The sequence below is a fragment of the Podarcis tiliguerta genome, assembly GCF_965153285.1.
Source record: "Podarcis tiliguerta genome assembly, chromosome: 16".
Lineage (NCBI taxonomy): Eukaryota > Metazoa > Chordata > Lepidosauria > Squamata > Lacertidae > Podarcis > Podarcis tiliguerta.
The window spans coordinates 15,549,153-15,573,907 of NC_139549.1; the positions used below are offsets into that span (position 1 = coordinate 15,549,153).

General features: G+C 51.1%; 1 protein-coding gene across 1 annotated transcript in view; it reads left to right on the forward strand.

The window, feature by feature from the left end:
• NRXN2 (neurexin 2) overlaps window positions 1-24,755 on the forward strand; it is a 345,397-nt gene that overhangs the window by 45,612 nt on the left and 275,030 nt on the right. The window contains exons 2-3 of the mRNA XM_083417037.1: window positions 6,145-7,335; window positions 23,531-23,548. Of these exons, the coding sequence (XP_083273163.1) occupies window positions 6,624-7,335; window positions 23,531-23,548 (730 nt within the window). The 5' untranslated portion in view covers window positions 6,145-6,623. The remainder of the gene's footprint in view (window positions 1-6,144; window positions 7,336-23,530; window positions 23,549-24,755) is intronic.

Below are 24,755 nucleotides of genomic sequence, written 5' to 3' on the forward strand. Positions count from 1 at the left end.
TGCCCATGCGCTTCATTGCTTATCCTTCCCTGTGGCAACGGGAGCCCTTGTGGAGTGAAGTGGAGAGGATTGCAGCGGGGGCCCCCTTCCCACTTTCGCCAAGGAAGGAGGTATATATACCAGAACTTCCATCACTCGCTCTCTGGCATGCAGGATGCAGGGAGTGGGGGAGAGGAGCAGAGCAGAGCAGAGCAGTGCAAGGAAGGAAGGAGGGGGGGGGAGGCTAGCTGTTCACACTTGTCTTCACATGCTTGCAGACACTCTTAATGTGATGCGACACCCGGGGCTGACATGGTGGGCTGCAGCCACAGGAGCAGGAGGGAAACCGCGCTGCTGCTGCGGAGGGTGCGATGGCAGCTGGCAAAAAGGCAGCCAGCGCTGCCACCACACAGCTCCCAGAGGCAGCCTGCTGCGCTGTTCGTGCCAAGAACCAGACGCTGCTCACCTGTGCAACTCTCTGCGGCAGGACAGACAAGGGGCATGCTTGGAAGGACAGGTCACACAGCAGGCCGTATTTGTGGTTTCTCAAACATAGGGCAACCCTCAGAGGTCCCCTAGAAAGGCAAAAGGGTTGGGTCAAGCTGCTCACAGGAACCTAAGAAGAGCCCTGCAGGATCAGGCCCCAAAGAGCTCTTCTGGCCCAGCATCCTAGTCCCCAAGTGGCCAACCAGATGATCTTCTGGGAAGCCAGCAAGCGGGATTTGCGCAAGGGCCCTCTCCCCTCCTATGGTTTTTCCAGCAACTGGTCATTTGAGGGAGGCTACTCTTTACTAAGGGGCTCTGCCTTGCTGTCATCCCAATCAGACCTCCTCCTCAGGGTCTTTTCTCCCAGGAGCTTCTCAAGTATCAAGTATCCAGGTGTCATAAGAAAGCTGCAGAGATAGTACAGGATAGTGCGCACCCCGGAAATGATCTATTTCAGCTTCTGCCTTCTGGAAGAAGGTACAGGGTTATAAAGACTAGGACTAGCTGCCTGAGAAACAGTTTCTATCCAAATGCGATTTTGGTTTTAAACGCAGTGTGTGGCGCTGTGGGTTAAACCACGGAGCCTAGGACTTGCCGATCAGAAGGTTGGCGGTTTGAATCTCCGTGACGGGGTGAGCTCCCGTTGCTCGGACCCTGCTCCTGCCAACCTAGCAGTTCGAAAGCACGTCAAAGTGCAAGTAGATAAATAGGTACCGCTCATGCGGGAAGGTAAACGGCGTTTCCGTGTACTGCTCTGGTTCGCCAGAAGCGGCTTAGTCATGCTGGCCACATGACCCGGAAGCTGTACGCCGGCTCCCTCGGCCTATAGAGCGAGATCAGCACCGCAACCCCAGAGTCGGCCACGACTGGACCTCATGGTCAGGGGTCCCTTTACCTTTTAAGGTAGTTTCTATGGGAGTATATTGTATTTAATTATGGGGTATCAGAGTTTTTAGGGGGTTAACCAGGCTGGGATAGCAGGCTTGTTGGTTTTGAATGTCTGATGTAGATCTTTTCAATTTCGTTGTTCTGTATGGGACAATGACAATAAAGATTATCGTATTGTATCGTATCAAGTATGAGGAGGACACATGTGTCAACAGAGTGGCATGCACTTCGCAGCCTTCCCTTACGGCTCCACGTTTCTGTCCTGGTCCCATCCCAGCATGTGACCTTCACTCAGATTCTGAGAAGCAGGGAGAGCCCACAGCCAATCCTGCACATGTGCGCAAACACCCACCCACCTCCTGCAAGCCAGCCTTCACCCTTTCCTCAAGCCAACCGGCATTAGCCAGAGGGTGTGTGTAATGGTTAGAGTGTCCCCACTCGGCCATGAAGCTCACTGGGGGGTGACCTTGGGCCAGCCACTCTCTGTCTCAGCCTGACCTTCCTCACAGGGTTGTTGTTGTTTGGGGGGGGGGATAAAGGAGGGAGAGGCACGCCACATACCCCACCTGGAGCTCCTTGGAGAAGAAAATGCAATATAAATGCAATCAACCAATCAAGGAAGCTCTTGGGAAGGATGGAAGTCTGCCTCCTCCCGAGAGGTGGTGAGCTGAGGGGGCTTCCTTTGCAGCTTAGTGCCACGTGACACCCCCCCCCCCCAAGTGAAACTGCTGCTGCTGTTGTAGCCTTTCGGGTAATGGATGGAGGGGGCTCTTCTGTTTCCTTCTGCCGCCCAGTGCTGAAGTCAGATTTAAGGGCCAGAACTGGGTTGGGGAGGGCCGTCTTGCCATTTGCCTCAGGCAAGAAAAGGTAAAATCCTGCCTCTTCTGCAGATGGTGAGACCTAAGGTGGGGACAAAGGAGGAAAAGGGGGCAAGCAGCGCCCCCCCCCCCAAACAAGAAGCTCACTCCTCACTTCTGAACACCTGTCATTAACACATGCTGTTCTTTTTTCTTTCTTGCCCAACTAGAAATATACTTTGCCCCTTCGTTGCCCCCACATTTTTATTTTTATTTGGCTGGGTGAGTCTGGTCACCTGCTGCACCCTTGGCTCCATTGCTAGGCTGGGAACTGAAAACCTTTGGATGTAGTAGTAGGAATAACCAGTGGCGTAGCGTGGGGGGTCCAGGCGGGGCCGGCCGCACCGGGCGCAACATCTGGGGGTTAGGGTTAGGGGGCGCAAATCCACGGGTTAGGGGGCGCAAATTACTTGCCTTGCCCCCGGTGCTGACAACCCACGCTACGCCACTGGGAATAACATCCGTAGAAATACTCAGCCTCTCCTGGGGGAGAGAGGTGTGGACCCCAGAAACTGCTCCCTGCCGCCTTTGCAGTCCTGCAGGCCCACAATTCACATTTTGGGGGTGCATTAAACATTTAAGCTGAGCAACACTTGTGTGAGGCAGATAGGAGGGTGGGAAATCTCTATCTCTTTTAAATGGTGGGGGCTTGTCTTCAGCTCGGGCTCCTCTGCAGCCCTTCAAAGCTGGGGGGGGGGGCGGGAGGAGGGGGAAGACGGGAGGCTGCAGCGCGCTGAAGCTTCAATCAAGCACCCATTGCAGGTGCGGAATTTAATTTGATTGGCTAATTAGAAGCCGAATGTTAATTATGCCCATTACCCAATGAGGTGCTGCAGACGAGGGAGAATTTATAAATAACCCCGCCGCGCGGCTCATTTGCATGATGGCGTATCCCTCCCATTGCCATGGAGACCAGCCCCCTCCCCAACATCCAGAGCGCGTTGGTGGTGGTGGTGCCCCCTCCCAGCTTATTTAAGTTGTGCTCCGTGGTGTGCAAGAGGTGCTAGAATGGGGGGGTGCACGTGTGTTTTAATGAGTACTCTGCTGTCTCTGGGTTGAGAACCCATCTCTACTTTTGCATCTGGTCTCCCATTAGATGCCAGTTGCGAAGAGTGGTTAGGCAGAAACGCATTCATTTTTCTTTTTTTTTAAGTGGGTTTGTTTCGGATTTATTGTGTTTTGTTTAATGATCATTTCTAAGTTGCTTTGAGGGTCCTTTTCACTTAAAAGATGAGACAGGAATTTTAAGGGAGGAAAAACCCTGTTGGAAAAATGGGGGGCTCTGAGTTCGAGTCTGTGCCCACAAGGAGCCTGGAGAAGGAGGAAGAATGTTTCCCCCTGGGTGGCGGAGAATTGGCTGGAAATCCTGGCCTCCTGGACTGCCAGCCCACCAGCGCCCCCCCCTCCAGTCCCTCTTCCCCTCCACTTTCTTTCCATCTATGCTCCCCCCTCATCCTATTCCCATTTCCTCTCCTACATCCCCCCCCCGCTATAAATAATCATGCTCTTATGCAGTAACAAGATGCAAATACACCCTCCACCCTGAGCAGCAGCGGCAGGCGGGGGGGGGGGGGATAAATTGCTTCTCTGACAGTCAGTTACAAGGGTAATCATTCCAAAAAGGCAATTTGATGGGAATGAAATTTGCATTGCATTAGCTGGCTGAGTGACACAGGGCCCTGATCCTGCATGGAGTGGGGAGGAGATGTGATTCTTCCTGCCTAGGGGAAAGAGCACAAAAATGGCAGCGGGGGGGGGGGGGCAGGCAGCTGGCTTGTGGGGCGCAGCTGGATGTGGGGCCACAAATTTGTTTTGTTGAGCTTGGATGAAGTTAGGAGAAGAGAGAGGGGCACTTCTTTGAGTGCTGCCACCTGGGGGACACACAGAGATGCTCCTGCACATATGGCCCCTCCCTCCATGTGGTGTACAACCGAGACTTTCTCAGACCTTCCAAGTGTCTCTATTTTTCAAGAATAGTCCCAGATTTACAGAAGCCGTCCTGGTTTCTGATTTGATCCCGGAATGTCTCGCTTTTCTTTAGGACGTCCCGAAATGTTGGAGGGTATGGAGTTATATGACCCATAGCCATCTGAAGGCAGCCCTGTATAGGAAAGTTTATTAATGTTTAATGTTTTATTATGTTTTTATGTATGTTGGAAGCCACCTAAAGTGGCTGGGGCAACCCAGTCAGATGGTTGGGTTATTAATAATAATACAGTTATAATAATAACGGAATAGGATGTCCCTATTTTCAAACCTCGGAAGGTATGCTTTCTGCTCTGAGCCAAGAAGGGTAGAATCCTGTTATTTTGTTCCAGCAAAGAGCCCAGGATAGGACATGAAGCTTGGAATCCAGATCCCTGAAAGGCTACCTGCTCATGTTTGTAACCTTTCCTTTTAAAATACCCAAATTTCTAGCTTACATAGCTCAACAGGTCAGCTTGAAACTGCATGAGCAGTGCCTGTTAACATCTCCTAAACCAGAAGGACAGTCAATTAAGATTCCTTGTGGGGGACAGGTCTTCAGTGCCCCCACATCCACAGGCATGACTCGCCTACAGGACCCACATGCAATATGGACACCTATGATATATATAGATAGCTTGTGTATTAATATATGCCAGTAACAAAGTCCAACTTTCTTGAATTTTGCTGCTCTTCTCATTCCCCCTCCCTCTGTTTTTAAAGGCATTCTGCATACAGAAAATGGGTAGGAGGGGGAACATTTTGGGGCTCGGGAGGCACATTTGAAAATCTAATGAAGTGTTGTGGACAGCTGCAGAACTGGCAATGTTTAGAATCCCCCACCCAAAATAGTAGGCAAAACACATTCACAACCCCCACCCCCCGATAAATAAAACACAGACAAAAAGCACCAGCACTTTCTAATGAAATATTTTGAAAAAGTAAGCAGGAGATCTCCTAACAGCCAAACATAAAAGCAGACAAGCCTATGCTGCAACCAAACAAACAGCCAAAGCATGCAAAACCAAACCAAAAAACCCCCAGGTGATACATCTATCACACAAAATAGTATGCTACTACCCCCCCCCCACATGTGGGGCCCAGAGAGAGTCTGGGGAAGCATGGCAAGAGGGTGGATGAGGGGTCTGGATGATGCCTGTCCTTCATCTGCCAGCCAGTCCAGCCCCACCCAAGGTGGGGATAAATTTTTTTTTTAAAGCCCTGAATTTTAAAAGACGAGGGAGGGCGGGGGCTCTTGGCAGGTGCCAACAGGAACACCTCAAGGTGTCATGATGTCTACATGACTGCCACATTGGAGACCTCAGGAAAAGAGACCACATGAGGATCCTGCCTGTGTGGTGCAGGTGGGCTGGGAGAGAAAAAATAGTTCTGGACTCCAGAGTGCATACAAAGACAAAAATAAAACACGAGGGGATTCAGATTTTTTTTTCTTCTGGGTAGGTGGTACCGTTCATTGGGTATGTCTGAGCTTTGCTTGGGACAAGGCAGAAGAGGTGTTATGACGGGAGTTCCATATAGATATGCGTGCGCACACCCACCCACACACCCCTACATATATATTTATATATCTAAGGCTTCCCCGCCCCCTGCCAGAACTCAATGAAACTCAGTTCTGGCACCTCTCAAGTGAGCACCATTGCCATAATAAGAAAACAAGGGAGGTGTTCATGGTGAGTTCCGGCACCTCTTTTTATATTAAAACAGCACTGTATATAGCTATGTATCTGTATCGGTTTGGGTTGTGTGCAAAGTGTGACTTGCAGTCGCTGTGAACCCAGCTAGGGATTGTGATGCAGGTGGGTTGGAAATTGGGACTCCAAATGTGGGGAAGGGTCTGTTTACAGGGTCAGGAATGGGACTTTTAAAAAGGAAAACCAGCACAGTGGCTGATTACTTTCCCTTTTCTCCTCTCTTCCTCTCCCCCACCCCCCTTCCTGCTCCACTCCAGGCTGAGCTTTCTACAATGCGCACTCCAGACTGAACGCAGAACGGATTCGGAGGGAGCCCATCGAGGGAAGGAAGGACCAAGCTTCCGACTGCGGCAGATACGGACGGGTTGTTGGCCCCTGGGAGCATCCTGCCCGTGCCCCGCCCCCCACCCCCCCTCGTTCTGAGGGCGATTCTGCTGCCCCTGCCGATGAGAGGATGAATATGCTGTAGGCAGGGCTGCTTCCGAGTCGCCTTGGCTCTTGGGGAGGGGGGGACAGGGGAGCCCCAAGGACCTTCAGGGAAGACGTGCATCGTGGCCCCTTCCTGCGCGAGAGCCCCTGCGGCTCTTTGAGGAAGAGCAAGAGGAGGTTCTCTCTGCCCGGCCAGGTTGTGGCCTGTTCTGCCTGCAGGAGGCGCCGGTCAGTCTCATGTGGATCTGAAGGTGTGCAGCAGGAGGGGGGGCGCCACTCGCCTCGAGGTGTGCAGAGCGGGGCGGCCATGGCGAAAGCGTTGCGCCTGCTGCCCTTGGCGTTGCTGGTGGCCTCAGCGCTGGGCCCCGGGGCAGGCGGCGCGGCCTTGGAGTTTGGGGGCGCAACAGGCCAGTGGGCTCGCTATGCCCGGTGGGATGCCAGCTCCTCGGGGGAGCTGAGCTTCAGCCTCAAGACCAATGTCTCGCGGGCCCTGGTGCTGTACCTGGACGACGGCGGGAACTGCGACTTCCTGGAGCTGCTGATCCTGGAGGGGCGCTTCCGCCTGCGCTTCACGATCTCCTGCGCCGAGCCGGCCAGCCTGCACCTGGAGACGCCCGTCAACGACGACCGCTGGCACATGCTGCTGCTGACGCGCAACTACCGCGAGACCATGCTGGTGGTCGACGGAGAGGCCCGCGTGGCCGAGGTCAAGTCCAAGCGGCGCGACATGACGGTGGAGAGCGACCTCTTCGTGGGGGGCATCCCGCCAGACGTCCGGCTCTCGGCCCTCACCCTCAGCACCGTCAAGTACGAGATGCCCTTCCGCGGCATGGTGGCCAATCTCAAAGTGGGCGACACGCCCCCCGCCCTCCTGGGCAGCCAGGGCATCCGCAGTGACACGGAATACCTGTGCACCAAGCAGAACCCCTGCGTCAACGGAGGGATCTGCACCGTGGTCAACAGCGAGGTCCAGTGCGACTGCAGCCTGACCGGATTCCAGGGCAAATTCTGCAGTGAAGGTAAGAGGCTGGCGGGGAGCTGGGAGCTGCGGGTTCCTGTGGGACCAGGCCAGCGTTTAAAATTTGCCAGGCGCATTTTGCATCTGGCTGTTGACCACTTTGCAACCAAGTGGTGATGGCTGAGCACCAGGATACTTGAAGTCTCCACCATCTTGCGGTGCATGCCTGGGGATCCTTGGATCTTGTCTGTTTTCACATACCCTGTAGAATTCTATCCGTTATAGCTCATCTGCATCATCAGAACCAATTTCAGGAATCAAATAGTTGTACAGTCGTACCTCGGAAGTCGAACACATTGTGAGTTGAACGTTTTGGCTCCCGAATGCTGCAAACCCAGGAGTGTTCCGGTTTGCAAACGTTCTTTGGAACCCGAACATCCGACATGGGTTCCGCGGCTTCAGATTGGCTGCAGGAGCTTCCTGCAGCCAATCAGAAGCTGTGCCTTGGTTTCTGAACGTTTTGGAAGTTGAATGAACTTCCAGAACGGATTCCATTCAACTTCCGAGGTACGGCTGCATTGAAAAATATGACTTTCAAGCCTTCTGGTCCCAAAATGGCAACTAGGCATTCCATTTTGGCGACTGTAACCCTGGTTTAAGGAGCCATTTGGCACCAACTTATATATCTGAGTTTCTAATACTGCATGGGGCTTGCGAGTGGGGAGTGTGAATGCTTCCGTGGCCTGTACAGCACCTGGCACATCAGGGAGAGTGTCGCATGGTGGAAAGGGTCCTAATAGTTGATTCAGGCAAAGGAAACAGTAGTCTTGTGAGCCAAATGCAATCTGGTCCTTTCTCTGCATTGCAGAAAATTGATGACCTTTTGAGTCCCTTCCAGTTCTATAGTTCTAGGATCCTGCAGGGCTGTTGTAATGATGGCTAAAAGTAAAGTATGTGAACAGTTTCAGGATTTAAGAAAATCTCTGTATCTTATTAGTAGATCATCATTTTGTTGAGCCCCTTTGTGATGATGAGAATAGTAAATAAATGAAAGATGGTGTGATTTGTTAACTCTCAGATATGTTGAGGTCTGCTGGTGGTCTCTGTGAAGGGCGAGGGGGGGGGTCCCTTCTAGTATCCTTAAGTTTTGCCTCCACTTCTTTCTGTATTTTATTCCGTTCTGTTCATGTTCTTCCTTTCTCCCAGTGCAGGACCCCAGGCAGCTGACAGCATAAATTAAAACACATACGAGAAACACACAATAAATGTAAATATGAAAAACAAGCAACTCCATTAAAACAGCACTGAAAACACTCAAAATAATTTAAATGCGTACACACACACACACACACACACACACAGTACAATAAAATCTGTTCCCACCTCAGAATACCTTGTCACAACAGCCAGTTAGTGGTCATAGGCCTGTCAGAACCAGAGAAAGTCTATGTTGGCATGAGAAAGGAAAGCAGAGCAGGGGCTAGGCTAGCCTCCCATGGGAGGGAGTTCCACAGTCTAGGAGCAGCCCCTGAGAAGGCCCTCTTGTGTGTCCTCCCCAAATGTGCCTGTGAGGGCGGCTGGCTGAGAGAAAGGCCTCCCCAGAAAATCTCAGAGCCCAGCCAGGCTCATATATAGTCTGACCCCCCAACCTGTATAGGGCTTTGTAGGTCATAACCAGCACTTTGCATTGTGCCTGGAAATGGACCGATGGAGTTGCTGTAAAAAGGCGTTTCTGTTCTCCCTGTAGCTGGCTCTGGTTAGCAATCTGGCTGCAGCACTTTGGACCCCCTGAAATTTCCAAACGCTTTCCAAAGGCAATCCCATGCAGAGAGCATTACAGTAATCTGAACGGGATGTAACTAAGGCATGTATCATCATGGCCGGATCAGATATCTCCATGATCCACCTTCTTCCCTTGCTGAGCCTTTTTTCGGTAAAAACTGAGGTGTCAGGACTCTTTATCTTGATAAATTGTAAAATACCTCTCCTAACCCCTCTCCTCTTCCTGTGCTCCCTCCCCCCTTCTCTACTGAATACATGAACTTTTTAAAAAGCTAATAAAATATAAAAAATACATAATAAAAATCAAAATGCATACCGTTTTATAGATAATTTTATTTGAGCTTCAAAGAATTAAAAATTCAGACTGCTGCCAAGGCCACCAGTCACAAAATGGCTGCTATGGGGTGCGAAGCGCAGCTTAGAATTAGAGAACAGAGTCATGGCCATTTGCCCCTCACCCACCATTACCTTGTGGGTCTGTGCAATATCCTGCAGGTCTTGTTTGTGGGTCACGCTGTATTTCCCCCTCTGTGCCTTTCACACTTTCCGCTTAGGATAGCCATGCTACTTTTTGAAAAGCCCGCTTTTAATTGGCCACTTTCCTTTTACAGGAAAAAAAGAGAGCTGTGGGACCTAAGTCCGTAACTTGGCCCTGGTTTGGTTTGGGGCTCCACACCCTTTCATTGATGGGAATGTTTGGCTGTTGTTTGCAGGGGTGAGGGAACATGCTCAGGTATCAACCTCAGGCCAGCCTGCTGCTGACACAGGCCCTGGGCCCAAGCATTCTTAAGCAGCACTGGCTGGCTGGGCCCGGCGGCCATCTTGATTTCCCATGAAACTCCTGGCAGAGCATCCTGTCTTGTGGGAAATTAAATCTCAGCACGCTGCTCCCTGCAGCCACCAGGGCCCCCCGTTTGCATGGGACCAGACCTTCCTTGGACTCCTTCCCTCCTGAATTGAGGCTTCCCAGACCCCATAGGCCTCAGCCTTTCCTGCGCTGGGGGTTGCCAGGCCTCCAGGGCTGACCTGAAGTCTTCAGGTTCACCTGAGCTCCACCCCCCTGCATCACGAGGGGAGGACTTGAATCTCCAGGTTGGCTCAGGGTGCCCAGAGCAGGTGAGAAAGAATGATTTGAGAATACCCCCTTGAGCTAAGGTTTCTGTCTCTGTTTCCAACCATTTGCTAGACTTTGTGTTTTTATGTGAATGACCTGCTGTCAGAGTCTGTGGTTTCTGACAGCACAGGGGTCTTGCCCTCTAGGGCATCACCAGGGGCTGTCCCATGGTCTTGGGTCTGGGGTGCAACTGGCCTGGCAACCCCACCTGCCCTTCTTCAGGGACAAAATAGCTCTCTGGGGTCTCCTGGGCTCTGCGCCTGCCTGGCATGATTCTCAGTCCCCAGCCATCCAGCAATGGCCTTTGAGCCCCACTTCAACCATCGGCTAAGGTTGATTTGATTCCCCTCTCCCTTGTTCCTGATATAGATCTTCACTCACCCTTTCTTCCCTAGCCGGGGGGCGGGGAGCCATTTTGCCATTTGCTTCAGGTGCCAACATGTCTTGGGCCAGCCCTGCTTGTGCGTCAGAGGAAACCTGGTCCCCAGCTATTGCAATTTATCCAGCTATTACTTATCTGTTTATGGCCCTGCCTGCTGCTCTGGCGAGCAGCCAGGATGGGCTGCCGAGGGAGCCAGTTCTGGGGCAGCTGATCTGGGAAGGAAAGTCCAGGGGGGCCTTCACCTCCCTGGGCAGACTCCAGTGCTGCAGCCCCTTACAAAAAAGTGGGGGGAGAGAGGTCCTGCATCTGGAAGCTGTTCCCCCTTCGGGGTGAGGGGCCCTGATTCCTGTGGCTATTCCGTGCTGCATTCTGTGCATGCCCAGAAGCGATCCTTTTCTGTATATTATTGCTGGGTGCTGAGCTCATTTCCCCTCCTGTGCAGGTGGGCAAGGAAGGCAAGCGGGCTCCCTTCCTTTCTTCCTCCCCGACTCAGTGATTTGGGGCCTTTTGTCCTCCCCCAGAGCTGAGAGGCACCTCCCTATCTCAGTGGTGGCAGAGCACTTGCTTGGCATGCAGAAGGCACCTGGATCAATCCCTGGTGAGGTCTGGGGTGGAATGTGAGAGCCCCCCACTGAAGGTTAAGAGCAGACGGTGCTGGATACGGTTTAGTGAAGTTAGGGAGGCCACTGTCCCACTTTAGAGAAGGCAGTCCTCTGTTTGAAGGGCTACCTAGTCCAATTCTAGTTTAGAGATAAAAAAAACAGAAAAGGGGAGAGCGGGGGGGGGGGAGGGATTTGAAGCTGCCCATTCTACACTCAGCAGCACCAAGACAGCAGAGTGAGCAGGAAAGATCCCAAGTCACCTGGTTATAGTCTTGCTCCCCACTATGAGGATATGCATTGTCCTTCAATTTAAATTATAGTAATTATTTCTAAATGTGCATGTAAATTACTTGTAAATTAGCATATGTACTATTTTTTTTTTTTTGCAAATCTGTGCCCTTGTTTTTTGTTTAAGTTTCTGGCAATGAGTAATAGGACACCCTGAGAGAAATCCGTCTCATAATTGAATAAAAAAGCGGGAAACCCTTTTGCACCTTTGCTCTGCGAACATGGCCTCTTACCCTGTGGCAGGCTGTGGGAAGAGTGGTGCATATGGTATGTTCAGCCCACCTTGTAAGCAAGGCCCACTGGGCAGGGTCAGGGAGGATTCGGGTCTCAGTTTCCCCTTTGTTCCCTTTGGGGCACCCCGAAGGAACTTAAACGGGACACTGGTGGGAGGTGGCTCAGAGGTGAACTTCTTGGGGGGGGGATTCCATTCAGAGGGCAGGTTCGGGTCGGGGGTGGGCTGGACTGTCTTCCTGCTTAAGGCCCAAGTGATCACAGCTAATTATTATTGCGATTATTAATTTATTAATCGCATTCTGCACAATCTTCTCAAGGCGATGCGCAATAAAAACTGCAAGACACAGTTAAAAAGCACAAATGCTTCAAAAAAACCCAAAACAAACATAATGTGATACCAAATATACATTCCTGGCCAAGATCCAACCATCCAGCAGGGGAAGCTTGTTGGAACAAAAATGCATTCCGTTTTTTCCGGGAAGTGCAGATAGCGGGCGCCTGTCATATCTGGAGAGGGATGCTGTTTCACACAGGGGCCCACCACCTGCCAGTAACTCCAAGGTCACATCATCCTGGGTCTTTTCTCTGGCCCTCCCCCAGCACCCTTCTGGTATGTTTCATTAGTGTGATTTGCCCAGAGGTGTGTAGAGGGGAAGGACCATAGGACAGCTGCTTTGCATGCAGAAGGCCCTGGGTACAATCCCATTGGCACCTCCAGGCGAAACCGTCAGGGAGCAGCAGGCGATGCTGCTGCACCTGAAACATCCTCCAGGTGTTGTCCAGCTCCTATTTTCAGCAGCCCTAACCGCTAGCCATGCTGGCTGGGCTTGATAGGAGCTGGAGACTAGCTTTACCTCCATCCCTCTGCAACTGAAGTCATAGAATCACAGAATTATGGAGTTGGAAGGGACCTCTAAGGGCCAACTAGTCCAACCCCCTGCAATGCAGGAATCACAGCTAAATGATCCCTGACAAATGGCCATCCAACCTCTATTTAAAAACCTCCAATGAATAAGAGTTTGCCATCTTCTGAGGGAGTCTGTTCCACTGTCAAAACAGCTCTTACCCTCAGAAAGTTCTTCTGAATGTTTATTTGGGATCACCTTTCTTGTCATTTGAATCTGTTGGTTTGGGTCCTGCCCTCTGGAGCAGCACAAAACAAGCTTGCTCCATCTTCCATGGGGCAGCCCTTCACATATGACTCTCCTCTCCATCCCCTCTTCTCCACACTGAACATCCCCAGTGCCTCATCCATTCCTCATAAGGCTGGGTTTCCAGGCCTTTCATCATCTTGACCACCTTCCTCTGCACACCTATCTTGCAAAATATCCTTCTTAAACTGTGGCACCCAGAACTGGACACAGGACTCCAGGTGGGGTCTGACCAAGCGGTACTATGAGGTCCCAAGACCTGGAAGAAATTTGAGTTCCTGCTCTGAGTCTTCATGGGCATTTGGGTTCCTGACAGCTTGCTAATTCAGAACCTTGCACGTGCCCGCCTGGCCAGGCGCCACCCTAAGTTTCCCATTCCCCCTTTTTCCCTTCCCAGCTCAGGGCCAAGGACAACAATTTCAGACTCTTGCATCGCAACCAGACGACGGGAGTTTACATAACCCCTCGTCTCGCACAAGGCACCAAATAGTGCTTGCTTACGTCAAGAATACTCTCCCGCTTCTCTTCTACATGCAGACACACAACACAACACCCACATGCCGCCGGCACTCGGGCTCAGCCCACCCGCCCACTCGCCTGCTCTCCGGAAGCCTGTTGTCTGGAGAGGGAGGCTGGCTAGCAGATGGCGGTGGCGGCAACCGACTTGGCCGGTTGCCGTGGAGATGGGCTTGGCAGGGGAGCCTCTCGTGCAGCCGGAGGAGACACCAGGGCCGCCTGACTCCTGCCGCCGCCGCCACGGCTGTTGTCGGCCCTCGCAAAGGAGGCTGTCGTGACGGGCAGGCTGGGCGGCTGTTGCCTAGGCCGGTTGCCGTGGAAACGCTGGCCCAGGCTGGCTGATGGATTTGGAAGGAGATGGATTTGAAGCCTCTCAAAGTGTGCGAGCAGGAAGGGTGTGTGTTGCTGGGGGGCAGCAGGCAGAGAGGCCTTTGCGTGAGGGGAGGAAAGGTAGTTTTGAAGGTCAAAGGTTAATCACTGGAATGGAGGGCACCTTGGGCCCTCCTGCAAGCCCAACTGCGAGTCTGTTTTATGAGCCAGGACAATTGTTTCCCTAATTCCAGATCATGCAAGGAGTTGGTTATTGTTTTTCTCTTGTAGGGGAAAGGCACTCTGCACATGTTCAGAAGGGCTTCTACTGTGGGGCGGACCCTGCCTCCAACTGTGCAGAGACACAAACTATCTGTGAGCATTTTGCAGTCCCTCCCAGGCTTCCTCAGGCAGGAATCCTCAGGCACGGGAACACCACCAACTTGGATGGCTCAAAAAGAGGAATAGACTAATTGAAGGAAGAGGTTGGGGCTGTCAAGGGCTGCCAGCCACAACGTTGTCCGTGTTCTGCCTTCTGAGTACCTGTCTCTGGGAATTGCAAGTGGGTAGAGTGGTCCTGCTTGCAAGCTTCCCCCAGTGGGCATGTGGGAACAGGATGCTGGAATAGATGGGGCCCCCAATGGGCCTTATCCAGCTGGAGGGCTTGTCTTAGGTCCTTATGGAACCTCCCGGTCCAAAGGCAGTCTGCCTGGGTTCCTAGGTTCTTAGCGGCATCTAGCTACTGTGAAAACAGGATGCTGGCCTAGACAAGGCCCTTTCTGCAGGGCGTTTCATACATTCTAAGTCTACCCAGTGAGAAGTTCCTGATTGCAGGCCTGGCACACAGCAGGTGGGGGCTCCAGTTTGGGGCATCTTTGTGATAGTGCATTGGCTAGCCTCCCTTCCCTATTGGCTCGTCAGTGCAGCTGTATGTCCTGGGTCCGATGGGAGCTGTAATCCAAAGCAGCTGGAGGGCTGGCCTAGATGAGGTCCCTGGAGACTCCCCTAGCTTCCTCTACCTTCTGCTTTGCCCGGTTAAAAATGGTTTCTCTTTTGAAATCCATCTGATCACAATTTATTGACAAGCTGGAAGGTGTGCAGAGAAGGGCGACCAAGATGATAAAAGGTCTGGAAACCCAGCCGGATGAAGAACGGTTATAGGAGCATGTTTAGCTAGGAGAAGACTGAGAGATGATAGAATCACATATGTGAAGGACTATTCCATTAAAGATGGAGCAAGCTTTTCTCCTGCTCCAGAGGGTAGGACCCACACCAATGGACTCAAATGGCAAGAAAGGAGATCTGGAATAAACATTTGGAAGACCTTTCCAATGCTAAGAGCTCTTTGACAGTGGAACAGACTCCCCTGGAAGGTGTTGGACTCTCCTCCATTGGAGGTTTTTAAACAGAAGTTAGATGGCCATCTCTCAGGGATTCTTTAACTGTGACTCTTGCATTGCAGGGGTTGGTTTGGATGACCCTTAGGGTTACCTTCCAATTCTATGATCAGCGCTGCTTGAAGTTGGTTCTGGCTCCGTTATTCCTTCTGTCCCTCCGCCCGCCCTTTTCTCATTTGCTGATATTATATTGCTGCTGTTTTCTTATCTTCGTTTTAGTGTTTCCTTGGTGCTTTTAAAATGCAGTTTTATTTGCCATGTTTTAAATTATGGCCTTTTGCCACCTTTAAGGTCCCACTAGGGAAGAGTATGAATATTTTAATAAAAGTAGAACAACATTTTTTTGCTGTTCCCAGGTAGGCTTCATGAGCAGGAAATTTCTTGAGCCTCTTTGGGACTTATTGCCTGAACCCTTCTCTCTGCATTTTTGCTTAGACAAGACTACCTAGACATGTGGAATGCTGACATGTGCTTTGATCTGCTTTTGGTGTCTGGCTGATGTTAACTAAGGGGCTGGTGGACTCCGTAAGCTGGAGGTTTTTAAACAGAGGTTCGACAGCCATCTGCCAGGAATTCTTTAGCATTGCAGGGAGTAGGACTAGATGATTCTTTGGGGCCCTTCTAATTCTGCAATGCTGATTCTATGACAATAGGGAGCATATAGCGGTTTGTTCTTCCCTCTCCATATTATCCTCACAACAACCTTGTGAGGTAGGTCAAGCTGAGGGTATGTGACTGGCTCAAGGTGACTTTAGTGGTCAAGGCGGGATTTGAGCCCTGATTACTCTGCTCTTAGTCTGACACTTCACCCACTATGCCACATGTGTCTCCGGTCCATATGAGCAACTTGCCAAGTAGGTCTTTTGTGACTCCCCCCACCCTCCCGCTATCTCCTCCCCAGGCCCCCCCATCCCATGCCATGTGGCAAACAGGGGAGGATGTTTCAGAAGCTACTGGGCCTGCCTCCGAGGGCTCCTTCGGCCTGTCTCTCTCCTGTTTTTCCAAGTGGCAGCCGGATGCTCCCCTGGCACTGCCTATATTTAAACCAACAGCCTTGGGTCAGGTCATTTGCATCCTTGCCCACGAAGAAGCCTTCGTCAAGGACGGTTGTGTAGGCATCATGCTCTAGTAAGATAGCTAGGAGGGTGTCAGGGGGACTCATCTCTTGCTAGTTGGGGGCCCCATCGCTTCATCCCAACATCTTGTGACATACTGAGGTGTGAACGGGGTTCCCGTAAAGGATGAACAAGCCAGAAATCCTGCTGGGTTGCCTGCCTATCCGAATCCCTCCCCATGTAATACAATAATTCAGCATGTGGAAAGAAGGGGTGGGAGCTGCAGCAATCCAACCTGTCCATGGGCCTCTCCAAGCCACTTTCTAAGAATGGGGGGAAACTGCATTGTTTAAAAACACTTGAGAGTCTCAGGGTGACCTTGGGTTGGCCACTGGTTTGGCTTTACCTACTTTAAATGGTTGTTGTGAGATAACGTGTGTGTGTTTGTGCGTGTGCGTGTGCCGGGCAGGGTGTGGGGAACAACACCATGTTTGCTGCTTTGAGCTCCTGAGAGGAAAGACGGGATAGGAATCAAATAAATAAACCTGAGCCTTTTGCCCCTTTTCTCAAGCATCTTGAGAACTGGGTCAGGTATTCCCTGACCTGGGCTCCATCAGTTCAGGCCAACTCAGCTTCAGCACCTGCCTGTGTGTTCCTCACTCCCTCTGTTTCTTTTTCTCCCTCTTTGTGTTTTTGCACCAGTCTCTCTCTCCCTCCCTCCCCCTGCCCATGGGCAAGGCCTGAGCAGTGCCCACCTGCCTGCCCCCTCCCATTAGCTGCATCCTCTGTGATGGGTGCTGCTTTGGGGCTGAGCTGTTTCCATCATTGCAGAGGGCACTCTGGGGCCAGGCAGCCTGGCTGTTCCCTGCAAGGTCAGCCCAAGGTCGCCTGACAAGTAGGCTGTCAGGAGAGGGAATGTGCATGGGGTGGGGAGATAACCCTTCCTCCTCATCCCTCTTCTTCATCTTCTTCCTCCTGCTTCCCTTCCCTGTGGATCATCTCCTTGGGCACAGCTCCAGACTCTTCCTTGCTGCTACTGTGCCCGTCGGGCACCACCAGCTGGCATCAGGAGGACTCCCCTGGCATGTGCTGGAGAGTTCGGCTGTGTTCAGAACCAGTTCACAACTGTTTCTGAAAAGGAGAGGGCAGAACCCACAGCCTCTGTGCTTGGGGCGGGTGGTGGTGGTTACACACACAAACACACACTCATTCAGTCCAGGCTTTGCACACTGGGACATAGGAAGGTCCCTTGTTCAGAGTCAGACCATCTCACTCTGTATTGTCTACATATGTGGACTGGCAGCCGTTTCTCAGTTTCAGACTGGTCTTTCTCAGCACTACCTGGAGATAGGACCGTAGGATGCTGCCTTATAGTGAGTCTGGCCATTGGGTCCATCCAGCTCACTATTGTCTAGACCAGCGGTTCTCAACCTGTGGGTCCCCAGATGTTGTTGGACTACAACTCCCATCATCCCTGACCACTGATCATGATGGCTGGGAATGATGGGAGTTGTAGTCCAACAACATCTGGGGACCCACAGGTTGAGAAACACTGGTCTAGACTGATTGGCAGTGGCTGTCCAGGATTTCAGACAAAGCTATCTCCCAGCTCTACCTGGAGTTGCTGTTACAATTGAAACTGGAACTTTCTGCATGTAAAACAGGTGCCCTTCCCCATGCCAGGATAGAACTTGGGAGGATCTTCTGCATGCAAAGCTTGTGTGTGTGTGTGTGTGTGTGTGTGTCTGCCCACGAACCAAGGCGGCCTTTGGAAGCTGCCCTCTCAAAGGGGCCACATGGCATCTCTATGTCTCCTCTGATTGCCCCCGAGGTGTGACCGGGGCATTGTCTGTGCTGGGGGGGGGGGAGACTCTGTGGTGGAAGTGAGGAGGGAAACCCCAAAGTCTGCCACGCAGGAAAGGTCTAATTCTGCACCAGGAGTAAATTGTGCAAAATAAAGGCAGTTGTGGTTGGGGAAAATGCCATGGTTCATGGAGGAGTGGGCTGTCGATGGCTACTAGCCATGATGGCTATACTGTGCCTCCACAGCTCGAGGCAGCCATGCTTCTAATGCCATTTGTGGAAACCACAGGAGGCGCAAGGGCTCTTGTGCTCTTACTGGCTTCCCATTGGGGCATCTGGTTAGCCACTGTGAGAACAGGATGCTGGACTAGATGGGGGTCATTGGCTTGATCCAGCAAGTCTCTTCTGATGTTCTTTTGCTTCATTGTTGTGGCTCATCCACATGACTGCCATTGTATTGCTCTCTTCCGTTTCCCTGTGGCTCTTCCACCATACCAATCTGCAGAAAATCGGTCATTTCCCCCACCCCTGTAAGCCTGCAAGTGTGAATGGCTCTCTGGGCAATTTGCTCTTCTTTCCAAAGAGTTCAGACTTGTCCTGTGACGTCTGGGGCAGGTGGACCTGTTGTTGTTCTTCAGGACGCCTTTGCTGCGTCTTCTCCTCTGGGCATCATTTTCTGTTTCCTTCTTTTAGTCAATCTTTTAATTAGCGCTGAACACTTTCTAGGCTATATTTTATATCTCCGCGCAATGGTGTTTAAATGAAAGCGTGTGACAGCGCTAATTAAAGAAAGGCTATTTGAAAAACCAAAACGATGTTGCCTTAGAAATCTGTTCCGTTTGTTTTTGGGTGAATTTAAAAGCAGACTGGCGGTTGTATCCAGCGTTACTCCTACTCAGAGTAGCCCCGTTGAAATGAATGAAAATGACTAAGACAGGTCCATTGATTTCAGTGGGCCTACTTTGAGCATAACCTAGTTGAACCATGCATGAAGAAAGCGGGAAGAGAAAGGTTTTCCTCCCTCTCCCATAACACTGGAACTTGTGGACTTTTAACAAAGCTGAATGTTGGAAGATTCAGGAGAGGGGGGAAAAAGAACATCCTTCTTCACACAGTGTATGGTTAAACTATGGAACTCCCTTCCACAAGAGGCACCAACTTGGATGGCTGTAAAAGAGGATGAGGCAAATTCGTGCAGAGGGAGTGGAGGGCTACTGATGGCTACTAACCCTGATGGCTATGCTTGACCACAGTTGGAGGCAGCTATGCTTCCGAATACCAGTTTCTGGAAATGGCAGTGGGGGAGGGGCCTCTTGCACCTGCTAGTGGGTTTCCTACAGGCATCTGGTTGGCCACTGGGAGAACAGGATGCTGGACTAGTTGGGCCATTGGCCTGATCCAGCAGACCCTTCTTACTGTATTTTTCGCCCTATAGGATGCACTTTTCCCCCTCCAAAAATGAAGGGGAAATGTGTGTGCGTCCTATGGGGCGAATGCAGGCAGGAAAAGCTCCCAAAAGCCACACACAAGCTCTGCGCGGCTCTTGTGGCTTTTCCTCAGGAGGGATAAGGGACTGACACGGCCAGTCAGTCCCTTCTCCCTCCTTGTAGAAAAGCCCACAGGAGCCGCGTGCTCCTTAAAGGGTGCGACTTCGCACTGGGCTCCCACAGCTTGCCGAGAGCTGCCTGTTCTGGGGGCTGGGGTCGGGGGAAGCTCTGGCTTCCCCCGAGCCAGCCCCACGCCTGGGGGGAAAATAATTCCCCCCCCCTTTATTTCCCCCCAAAAAACTAGGTGCGTCCTATGGGCCGGTGCGCCCTATGGGGCGAAAAATACGGCATGTTTTTATGAATTACTTGATTATAACTTTAAAACAAAAACAAAAACCCAACCACTGAGTAGTGTCCCTCTCCCCCCAAAAGGGTAAGCAGAACCCACCACACCTAGAAAGAAAGGGGAGCTTAACCCAGGCTTGGATCCAGGCCTCTGAGCGTCCTGCCTCTAACACTGGCTGCTCCTGATGTCCCAGCTGGGCAGGGAGGCAGGCCCTTTCTCTGGTCCCCTGCCCCTTGCTGAGTCTCTGCCTGGGCCTGACGCATGAGCCTGTTGTTGGGTGGGTGGGTATATTTCTCTGCAGATGGCAAGAGCTCAGAGTTTTCACCCAGATCTGTGCTAATTACTGCCACATTGTTTGTTGTCTTGCATTCACATTTATTATTTTGGGGGTTTATTTTGTCACCAGTGTAGCGTAGGGGGTGGGGACGGATGGAGTTTCCTCTCTGCCTCTTTGAGTTTCCTTTTGCTGATTTTGGAATTCCACCCCCCATCCCCCACCCCTGGTGGAAATGCCTGTATTGCCATTCTGGTGCAATCTGCTGCTTCCCCAAAACTGGTGGCAGGGTATGGCCCCTTTTCCATGCAAGTGCAGCCTGGGTAGAGTGAAACTTCTTGCCTATCTCTCAAAGTGCCCCATCCAGCAGCTGTCCTAGTGCTCTGGGTACCTTGCGCATATGCGCAGAGACAGAACCAACAGCGGTTAGGCGGAAGCTTGAGTCTCTTTCCACATAGCAGCTTCCCAGGTTTTAAGTCTGGCACAGGAGTGGTTTAGCCTAATCGCCATTATCTATGTTTTGGTAACCACCAGATTAGACTACTGCCATTCATTGTAGACAGGGCTGCCTTTGAAGATGGTTTGGCAGCTGCAATTGCTAACTAGGACTCTGTGTCAGGATCATATCACACTGGTGCTTCACCACCTGCGTCGCCTTCTCTTCTGGTTCCTGGGACCAGTTCAGAATACTAGCTTGGTCATTTAGGGCCCTTCATGGCTTGATAAATTGAATGGGGGGGGGTTGGACTAGTTGACCCTGGGGTCCCACCCATGCCTGAAATTCTGTGATTCTGTGATCACCAGTCTCCGCAGGTGTGTGTCCATGCTCTTAAGACAATGATGGGGAACCTGTGGTCCTCCAAATGCATCTTGGTTTTGGCAAATAGATCCATCCTGTTCACTGACCCTCGGAGCCTTGGTCAAAATGCTGTCCAATGGTCATCCTTGTTACCCTAACCCTTTGTGACAGGGATGGGGCCCTCTGTTGTTTGTTGGACTCAAATATTGTTATGGAGGAGAGGACCATTGATGGCTACTAGCCATGATGGCTATGCTCTGCCACTGGTCAGAGGCAGAAATGTTATTCATGCCTGTTGCTGCAAACCGCAGGAGGAGCTCTTGTGCTTGGATCCTGCTTGCTAGTTTTCCACTGGCATCTGGGTGGCCACAAGGAGAACAGGATGCTGGGCTGCATGGGCCCCCTTTGGCCTGATCTAGCAAGCTGTTCTCTTGCCCTTATGTTCTTAAGCCTGTCCTCTTTGCTATGTACCTAAGATGGTGGCTGATGCTGGACTAGGTGGGTCATTGGCCTCATCCAGCCAGCTCTTCTTAGGTTTTTATCATTCATGGAGTGGAGGGCTATTGGTGGCTATTAGTCAGGATGGTTATTCTTCTCTGAATGTCAGTAGTTGGAAAAACAAAGGAGGGGAGAAGGCTGTTGTGCTCAAATCTTGCTTGCTGGTTTTCCAATGAAGCATCTGGGTTGCCACTGTGAGGACAACAGGATGCTGGACTAGATCGGCCAATGGCCTGATCCAGCAACAGAGCTCTTCTTATATTCTTACGTCAGCCTCAGCCAGCAGAGCCAGTGTCTAGGCATGCTGGGAGATCCAGTCCAGCAATATCTGGAGGGCCAGAGGTCCCCCATCCCTGCTATTCAGGTCTTCATCAGAGGCCTTCTTCTCTCCCCTGGTTAACCTGGAAAAAGAGTCTTCTTCACTGTGGCTCCTACTTGAGCAATGCCTTGACGCTCTCATGGTGGCAATGCCAGGCAAAAGCCTTTGTTATCTGGCCAGACTTTATAATCTACATTGTTTTATCACTGTAAGGTATATATATATATATATATATATATGCAGGTTTTGGTGTCCTCGGGTGTCTTCCCGTGTAAAAGTTGGGGTGTCTAGGCGACGTTTCGACGAGGTCTCACTCGTCATCTTCAGGCTGGTGCTTTCGGCTTCTTGTTACTGGAACAGTAACAAGAAGCCGAAAGCACCAGCCTGAAGATGACGAGTGAGACCTCGTCGAAACGTCGCCTAGACACCCCAACTTTTACACGGGAAGACACCCGAGGACACCAAAACCTGCATTCCTGTACCCGTGAAAATCTTCGAAAGCATATATATATATATATATATATGAAAAAACACTTACGGTGGCTGCTGGTTTTCCTCTGTAGTTGGTTGTTTTTTTTGTATGCTTTTAAATGCTTTTAGCAATTGGACTTTGATTTATTGCAAACTGCCTTGGGGAAATCTATTTGATGGGTGGGATATCAACCCCCATAATAAATAATTAAAATCCATTGCGGGGCTGTGTGCTGTAGCTGAGTGGTGGAACTCAGGCTTTGTATGCAGAATAGGAGCGGCAGAGGGGAGGGAGGGGGCACAGCGGCTTGCAGGAGAGGAAAAAAAGAGACCCGGACTGGTAGGGCAGTTGGCTGGAGGGTCTTGCCAGGCAAAGGGGGCCTCTCTGTTCCAGGATTCCCATCCCTTTTAGGATCCAGCCAGATGCCTCCAGGAAGCCCACAAGGAGGCCATGAGCACAAGAGACCTCCAGCTGGGACTTGGGGCAGCTGGGTGGGGGAGATCAGTAGTGGAGCCCAACCTCTGTATGCTGAAAGTCTTAGGTTCAATCCCTGACAGCATCCGCTGGGAGAATGAGGAATATCTCTTGCCTGAGACCCTTCAGAGAACCATTGTCCATCTGTGTAGACAGTACTGAGCTTGATGACCAATAGCCTGACTCACTTGAAGACTGGTTCCTCAGTTCCTATGCCTCTTATCCTGAAATTGGTCACCATGACTAGTCAGCCATTGCTAGCTGTTGTCCTCTGTGAATTTGTTGGTCGGCTTCTTCATAAGAGAACTGTTTCATCTCCTTCTCGCAACAGCCTTCTGGGTATGCTTTTTGGACCTGGTGTCTCTTACCAGTGCATTGGGGGTGAGGCTTCCGTCCTCTCACCTAAAACACGACTCCTTTCTGCAGAATTCCAAGCAGGGAATTCAAAACCTCATCCTCTTTCTTTCTTTCTACTAATTATAGGCTGCCTTTCTTGACAAACTCTTCTCAAGGCAACAAATGCTAACAATGGAAGCAAAACATGTCAATAATACAACATTGTAGTAAAACCCCCTAAAATTCAGAAAATGCAAACAAAAATAAAAGCACAACAACGCTTTAGAATATGACTTGGCTGGGTAGGATGCTTTGTGATTCTTTGATGAGGCTGGCTATTCCTCTGGAGCGAAGGAATGCAGCAGGATCTCTTTATCTCACAAGAAGTGAACAAATAGCAGTAAATGAGCATTCATAAACATTGACAAACAGTATATGGCTCAGTATTGCCTTCGCTGACTGGCAGGTGTGGCTCTCCAGGATTCCAGCCTGAGTCTAGGTCTACGTGAGATGCTGGCCTGTCCTTCTGTTGCTGGGTCTTTTCCTTGCTTGCTCCTGACTCTCTCTCTCTCCTTTTTCCTTCCCCAACTCTCTGCCTGCCTTGCTGGATCCCCACAGAAGAGCTAACGTTGGAAGGTGAGTAGAGGCGCCTTTCCTTGCCATTCTGATACCTAATGTTCTGCTTGGAAAGGGGTTTTGGGGTGGGGTGAGAAGGGGGATTGCTGTGTGTTGATCAGATGGTTGCTGTGAGATCCAAACAAGTGTTTGTTTTGTGGCGTTGGGGTGGGTACTGTTTGGCAATCCTGTTAGGATCTGATCTGTGCTCCATAAAGTGCAAAGGGCAGGGCTCTCCTTGTATGGGGTTGCTGGCTGGGGGTGTGGGGGAAGTTACACAGACCATTTTCTTTTTGTTCCTAGTATTTGGGAGGGGAGACCTGCTCTGAGGCAGCAGAGGCTTTTTTGTAGGTTGGGGGAGGCATCTGTGTGAAGGCATTTGGCAGAGCTGGGGTAGGAGAGGTGCTTTTCTTTGGGACACCGTGAGTCTACATGGTCTCATTTTCTCTTGATATGGAAGTTCCACTTAGGCGATTTCTATCCTTGAATTTCAAACGGCAACTGTGCACATCCCAGCTGTTCTCCTCCTTGTTGGGTGTGTGCATTCAGCTTCCAGAAACATGGTACTCCTCTACCCTTTGATAACATTTCCAGCCCTTTCTGTTGTGTGCTAAGAAACTAAAGTGGGAGCTCTGGGAATGTCAGTCTCCAACCCCCCCACCTCTGATCTGAATTAGATGTGCCAAAATCGGGGTGTGTTGCATTGCATCGTGCTAAAAGAATGATTCCCAGGCTGCAACTCAGCCTGTAACTTAGTTAAAGCTGGCTGTTTTCGACCGCAACTCCCATCAGCACCAAGCAGCACAGCTAGCTGTATGATGCTGGGAGCACTGCTGTGTTGTCTGCAAGGCTTGATGGGAGTTGCAGTCCAAAGCAGCTGGAATGGCAGCAGGTTGGGGGGGGGGAGGTTGGCTTAAGCTCATGCAACCGAAGCACCTGGATCCATTGTTTCTCTCCCCCACCTGCCTCCTCTCCCCTCTTGTCTCCTTTTTGTCAAATTTGCAAGTTCCTTGTGGGACAGAGATTGGTACTCTCTGAAAACACCATGCACACTTATGATGCTCCATACAACATTCGCAACCCGAGGTCGTGGGCTGGGCTGACAAGTGCAGAAATATGCCCTCTACTCCAGCTGGGGCAAACCCTCCTTGTGATGTTCATATTTAATTTCCAACTCCATAGAGCAGGGACAGGGGAACATCTGTGGGGCCCTCGAGGCGTTGTTGAA